General features: G+C 40.6%; 1 protein-coding gene across 1 annotated transcript in view; it reads left to right on the top strand.

The window, feature by feature from the left end:
* The window catches only part of GSR (glutathione reductase), a gene marked incomplete at its 5' end in the record, with an annotated part of 19,561 nt that overhangs the window by 11,167 nt on the left and 1,245 nt on the right, over positions 1 to 7,149 (top strand). The window contains 4 exons of the mRNA XM_006765654.2: positions 810 to 968; positions 3,048 to 3,159; positions 4,415 to 4,546; positions 5,280 to 5,413. Of these exons, the coding sequence (XP_006765717.1) occupies positions 810 to 968; positions 3,048 to 3,159; positions 4,415 to 4,546; positions 5,280 to 5,413 (537 nt within the window). The remainder of the gene's footprint in view (positions 1 to 809; positions 969 to 3,047; positions 3,160 to 4,414; positions 4,547 to 5,279; positions 5,414 to 7,149) is intronic.

Raw genomic sequence — 7,149 nt, forward strand, 5'->3', positions numbered from 1 at the left:
AGAAAACCAAGCTGACAAAGTGAATGTTGTACCTTCCCCTCTGAAGAGATATTTGCTCATGTTTAATTTTGTTTGAACTCCGTATTCTTCTCCCCCTTGCGCCTCTGGGTGTCTAGAAAACACACCCATCAGCTTGTCTGACTAGGCTGGAGCCCAGGGCTCCGAAGACGAAGCTCAACGGCAAGTTCTGGGCCAGGAGAAGGACCAGCCCCCGGGCAGGACAGCGAGCCGGGCAGCACCCACCTGTAGCCCACCTTGCGGGCATAGTGCAGGCAGTTCTCCTTCACGTGGGTCTGGAAGTAGGCGGAGCGACAGAGGACGCCACACTCTGGACAGCAGTACGGGGACTTGTGTGTGTGGATCCGCTGGTGACCCCCCCCGAATTCTGCTTCTGAATGTCCAGGAAGGTGCAGTGATTGTAGAGTATGAAGTTTCTTAGTGGTGGTGCTATAGTCCATTTCCTCTTCCCCATACTCCAGTTGCATAAACCTGTGCTTAGATTTATGAGTTTAAATCTTGTCACAGTTTTTCAAGGTACCGTTTAGGATACTCTGTTTTTAAGCTGAAGCATTAGGAGGGTGACATGAGCTGACATTTCTGGCTGTTGGCTGGATGATTTGGGGCAACTGAGAAACAGTCTTGGGTCCCGGGAGTTCTGGTGTTGGTGGCCTTGGAGCAGAAATAACTGTGCCAGCACGTGACATTCACGTGTAGGGTTCAGTGGGGATTTTTTTAATGTGAAGTATTTTCATTTCCTCGTTGCTTTCCTTCCTCCCTCCCCTACAAGTAACCCATTTATTTGCCAATAGGTCAAGGAAATTAAAAAGACTTCCTCGGGCTTGGAAGTCTCCATGGTTACTTCAGTTCCTGGTAGGAAACCCATCATGACCACGATTCCAGATGTCGACTGCCTTCTCTGGGCCATTGGGCGGGACCCAAATTCCAAGGGCCTGAATTTAAACAAACTGGTAAGCCGATTTAACCTGCCCAAAACATCCTTGAATCTCTGAGTAGCCCTTTGTTCTCCCCGACCCACTCAGACCCCCAAAATTTTGGTGGGTTCTATTGGATTTTTTTTCTCTTTGTTCCTTGCATTCAGTTTGTCTCCAAACCCCATTGCTGCTGCATTAGAGATTATCCTTTTTAGTGTCATCACCCTAGATCAGGTCCCTGCCACCTCTAATCTGGATTGTCGAGCAGCATCCTGATTGGCCTCTTTCTTCCAGATTTCCTTTTTACTGTGATACTTGTCCTTTTAAAGCCCTGTAATTATTCCTTATGGTCTGCAACGCTAATCCTGATGGCTGGATGTATAAATCGTCTGGATGTTGTGGCACTTGGGGATGGAACCAGATGTGAAGCTGATCTACCAGTGTTATAAGTAGCATTCTTATTTGCACTTTTACATTTTGAAGGAAAGTCTAGTGGAGTAGTGTGGGGTCTCAGAGTTTGATCCAATTTTGAACCTTAGTTCTGTTACTTGTCAGTTGCATGGCCTTATTAAACAAGCAGCATAATCACTCTGAAGTTTGAATTGCTTCATGTAAATATGGGAATAATAAGAGTGCTTGCCTCATGGAGTTGAAGAGAAGAATAAATGGGAAAGTGCCTGCCAAGTAATTAGCTGAGATTCCGGCTTATTGTATGAACTCAATAAATGTTAATCAGCTGCTGTTGGTGGTGGTGATGATTTTTTTGAGATGCTGTACTACTCTTTTAGTAATAACAGATATTTTACGTGTTTGCAGTTTATACATTTGATGGACCCTCTGGAGAAGTTTCTGATATTTATATTTTATCTTCTAATATTAATATCTGTTATAATATAGATTCCTTTTTCATTTCTATAAAAGGTATAAAAAAATAAAATATCCAGGGAGATGTTTTCCTTAGTTTTAATCTTATTGTTCAGTGAAATTTACTGAAACTATTTTCATATTAACAAGACTGGTCATTCAGCCTTTTACCCTTCTAGTAATGTTTGCCTTTGTACAGATATAGGCATTGTCAGGTCCAGTTTTCAACTATATTTGCTGAGTTAAAAAAAAAAAAAAGGCGAAGTCTTCAATCCCATTCAATGTTAAGATCTATATTTGTAATGCAGATGGAATGATTCCTATGTGTAGGTCTTGTCCACATGTTGCTAACCTAATTTAATATTGCCACCAGCTCTTTGAGGTGTAAGGATGAGGAAACCAGGAGCACAGAGTTAGTAAAATAATTCATGGCCGTAACTCTGTGGAGCCAGGAGAATGTCTGTGTTACCACTGTTTTCACAGTGACTAGGTTAATGCCTCATTTGTACTAGAAGTTCAAATATTTGTTCATAAATAGATGGTTATACAAGGTCTCTATAGCTAGTAAATGGCAGAGCTGAGATTTGAACTCAGTTCTATGTGGCTTCAAAGGCAATACACTCTTAACCACTGAGCTACCTACTTCCTACTTCTGTTCTATTTTTCACACGGGAGTATGTACACCTGGGGTCTAGAAAGCCACAAGATGAGCATGACACATCTTGGGAGCAAAAATTTAACTCAATATATGGGGTAGGGGATTGGTTAAAAGGAACAGTTAGAGTAGAACACAACATTTGCTTGAATTTTTAAAGATAAAATGGTATAAGCTTCAAACAGTTCTGCTTTTGATGACTGCTTCGGGCCGAGCCCCTCTAAGGTTCGAGCTAGTACACTTCAGGAGGAGTGCTGCAGGGGAGAAAGTTGGAAAGCACTGTCGTAAGTGGACTCCATGGGGAGAGCAAGTAACATGTCTGCTAGTTGAATGATTCCTTTTCATTTTACCTGGCCAAGTGAGTTGTTCATTGCAAAGTCAAAACCTGTTAAAATACCTCAAAATTAGATAAAATATTTCCTTTTTAAACTAAGCAAAAGATACGAAGCACTCTAGTTTGCAAAGATGTTTTTCACCTTGTGGTTCTCAGAGATTCAGGCTAAAGCGGTGCCTAAAATGAGGTGGATCCGAGATTTGATCTGCCATTTTTTTGTAGATAGACCAAATATTTACATGATGTGTATTCACAATTGTAGGGGATTCAGACTGACGCCAAAGGTCACATCATCGTAGATGAATTCCAGAATACTAATGTAAAAGGCATCTACGCAGTTGGGGATGTGTGTGGAAAGGCTCTTCTTACTCCAGGTAACGTTTCTTCTTTTCTCGGGTAAGGGAGGCTCTGTGTCTTGTGTAAAGCAGCTTTGCTGTTCACAGTCCAATCAGCTTAAGCAAAGCCAAAAGGATGACAAGTTATATGATCAAAATGATAAAAAAATGTATTGAAATAGATGTTGGTTGGGTGCCTGACATTTTATGAATAATACTCATTTTTGGTTTAAAAGCCCAGCCAGCATGTCTCAGTGGTTGAGCATCGACCTATGAACCAGGAAGTCATGATTCGATTCCAGGTCAGAGCACATGCCTGGGTTGTGGGCTTGATCCCCAGTGTGGGGTGTGCAGGAGGCAGCCAATCAATGATTCTCTGTCATCATTGATGTTTCTATCTCTCTCTCCCTCTCCCTTCCTCTTTGAAATCAATAAAAATATATTTAAAATAAACAAAAATGCTTAGTGAAGACTGACATTTTTATATTGATGGTAACAGTCATCCTCTGAAGAAGGCTGAAAGTGAGAATCTGGGTTGTGTGTGGTTGACTTTGGGAAGAAGTAATTTAGGGTGGCACTTATATGACTATTTAGTCTTGATACAACCAAGACTGACCCCATCCTCTGAATCTGTACTGCAACCTGCTTCCTGAGCTAACTGGCACCTTTTCAAGCTCTTTGTCCCACTTCTATCTATTAGCACCACTCCATCCGCTTTCACTCCATCCCCCTCTGGGACCTCACCAGCCATTCCAAAATGGCCCTGGGTCTTACCTCAGAATGGAAATGGTTGTCGGTTCCATGCCCAGGTTGCCCAGGCAGTTGGTCGATGTTCCACTCTGTATCCCTCTCCCTTCCTCTCTCTCTAAAGATCAATGAAAAAATAGATAGATTAGTAGATAGATAAATAAATAAATAATTTTTAAAATAGATGTTAAAATATTAGTGTGAATTGAATATGGTTATAAAGTAGAGCTGAAGATGCTCAAAACAAATATGGTTTGCTCTATAAATATTGTATCACAAAACTAATATCCTCATTAAGTAGGTGACTACCAAATGACTGGGAACCTGTAAATGTGTCTTTTTTTTTTGTCATAGTAAGCCCTTGATTTTGAATTGTTAACTAAAGCATTGATATGTCTTCATCATACTGAACTAGATAGTATAATGAGCATTGGTATAAAGCTTTGTCAGAACTAGCATGTTAAGCCAGATGAGCAAATGGTTAGAACAGCTCTGCTATGTTAGAAGGAGCAATAAACTAACCACTGATTTTAAAATACCTTTGCAGTTGCCATCGCTGCTGGCCGAAAACTTGCCCACAGACTTTTTGAATGCAAAGAAGATTCCAAATTAGACTATGACAACATCCCCACAGTGGTCTTCAGCCACCCCCCTATTGGCACAGTGGGCCTTACGGAAGGTAGGTATTTAAAAAGGAAGGTCATTTACGGTTTCCTGCCTTCCACCCTTAACTTTAAACTAGGTGTCGGTCAGCTGACTAAGTCTACTCAGCCCCCCAGCTTACAGGCCTTTTGGTTAACCTCTTGTCACAGTTCCAGTTTCCTCCCCATCTACTGCCACTTTGAGAGTACAGTTCCTTTTCCCCACACCACCCTGTCTGCCTCTTTGGTTTTTTTTATTTGAACTAATTACAAATATAAAGAAAAATGATAAAATAGTATAGAGGACTCTTTAATATACTTAACATTTTTACTTTATCAATTTCTTTCCACACACACACACACACACTTTCCCAAAAGCAGGTCATCCCCTTACAGAAGTACAGTGCAATTTTCAATAAGAACATTTAAATTCATATGATATTACCTCAGTTTTAGACCTTAGTCTGATTTAGCCAGTTATCTCAAATCATGCCATTTTTAACATTTTTTTTTTCTCTTAAGTCCAGCATTCAGTCGAGGATAACACCTGCATTTAGTTCTTGTACTTCTTTGGTCTCCTTTAACTGAGAGACAAAATTTCTGTCTTTTATCTTTCATGACATCAACATTTATTTTGTATACTGTCACTCATCGTGGTTTTGTTTGGCATTTCTTCATGATTGGATGGAGGTTATGTATTTCTTGCTCTCTTTGATGGGTCAGTGGAATTGTTTTGTTTTTGATAATGTTTTTTCCCCCTGTACATTATAGATGAGGCCATTTCTAAATACGGAAAAGAAAATGTGAAGACCTATTCAACCACCTTTACCCCAATGTATCATGCGGTTACCAAAAGGAAAACAAAGTGTGTGATGAAAATGATTTGTGCTAACAAAGAGGAGAAGGTATGGGAAATACCCAGTAAGCTAAAGAGTGACTTTAAGGTTGGCAAGGATGGGGGCATTTTGGTGGGGTGGGGAGGGAGGAGACCAAGTAATTAAGCCTTCTCTGATTCAACAGGTGTGGACCCACTTTTATCTATCTGTCTGTATATTCAGGTTCTTCATAATGTTTTATTTAGAAAGAAGGGTCCACCACCAACATTAGGGGAAAGGTTGAAAACCACAAAAGGCTCCCTGTCATGGGCCAATAGACCAGAATAAATAGGAAACTCAAATATATTGTTAAGTGTAAGAATTTAATGCAAGATAAACTTAATATAACCAATCAGTGATGTAGAGGAAGTTTAGTTAATAAAATTATCTACTTTTGGTTTAACTTTTTGAGGAACTACCAAACTCTTTTCCAAAGTGGCTGCCATTTTACATTCCCCTCAGCCATGTATGAGGGTTCCAATTCCTACACACCCTGGACAACACTTGTTATTATCATTTTTAGTATAGTCATCCTAGTGGATACAAAGTGGTATCTTATTGTGGTTTTGGTTTGAATTTGAACAGGTTGTTTTTTTAAATATATTTTTATTGATTTCAGAGATGAAGGGGAGGGGGGGAGAGAGAGAAAGACAGAGACAGAGACATGAATGATGAGAGAATCATTGATCAGCTGTTTCCCGCACACTCCCTACTGGGAATCAAGCCCGCACCTGGGCATATGCCTTGACCAGGAATCAAACCATGACTTCCTGGTTCATAGGTCAACATTCAACCACTGAGCCACGCTGGCTGGGCTGAACAGGTTTTTTTAAAACAGAATTTTTGAAGTAGGTTTTGTTTTGGTATTAGGTCAGCCTATTGGACTTTTCTACAAATTAAATTAAATATTGAAATGCAACTTAGCAATATGCTTTGGGAACATGGCTCCACAAGGGACAGTGGTCACAAAACATGGCCCCTGGTTTACAGAAGTCAAGGTCACTGCGACTGGCAATGCAGAGAATCAGACCAAAGTGAAGAAAGGAAGTGGGTTGGCAGCTGTTTCTTGACCTTGAATGTGCCTCAGTAGCTTAACCGTTTGCCTGCTGACGTATTTTTTCGGACATATGCCAAAACTGCGGCACTAATTGCGCGTGTATGAGAAAAAATGTAAAACACTTTTTATACAATAAACTCACTTGTATTGCTTTGCAACAACAAAAATTAAAAAATACCAATTGTTTACATAAATTTGTTTTAAATAAGAAGAGCGCGATAGTGCTCCTTAGCAGTCAAACGGTTAAGCTTTCCAGATGTTCAGTCAGCAGGGCCCCTCACTTATCATATCTGTTATTCATAAATTTATTCTTTTGATAGACATTACCAGACAGTCTAATATAGACTAAGAACTGGGCCCTCGCTGGTTTGGCTCAGAAGATAGAGTGTTGGCCTGCAGAAAGAAAAGTCCCAGGTTCAATTCCGGTCAAAGGCACATGCTTGGGTTGGGGGCTCGATCCCCAGTAGGTGGCGTGCAGGAGGCAGCCAATCAATGATCCTCTCTCATTGATGTAGCTATCTCTCTCTCCCTCTCTGAACTCAATAAAAATATATTTTTTTAAAAAGACTAAGAACTGAGATATGGAGAGGAATAATGTGAAGTTCCTGCCATCATCAGAAACTCTGGCCGAAACCGGTTTGGCTCAGTGGATAGCGTGTTGGCCTGAGAACTAACGGGTCCCAGGTTCGGTTCTGGTCGAGGGCATGTA

The sequence above is a fragment of the Myotis davidii genome, unplaced genomic scaffold (assembly GCF_000327345.1).
Source record: "Myotis davidii unplaced genomic scaffold, ASM32734v1 scaffold93, whole genome shotgun sequence".
Lineage (NCBI taxonomy): Eukaryota > Metazoa > Chordata > Mammalia > Chiroptera > Vespertilionidae > Myotis > Myotis davidii.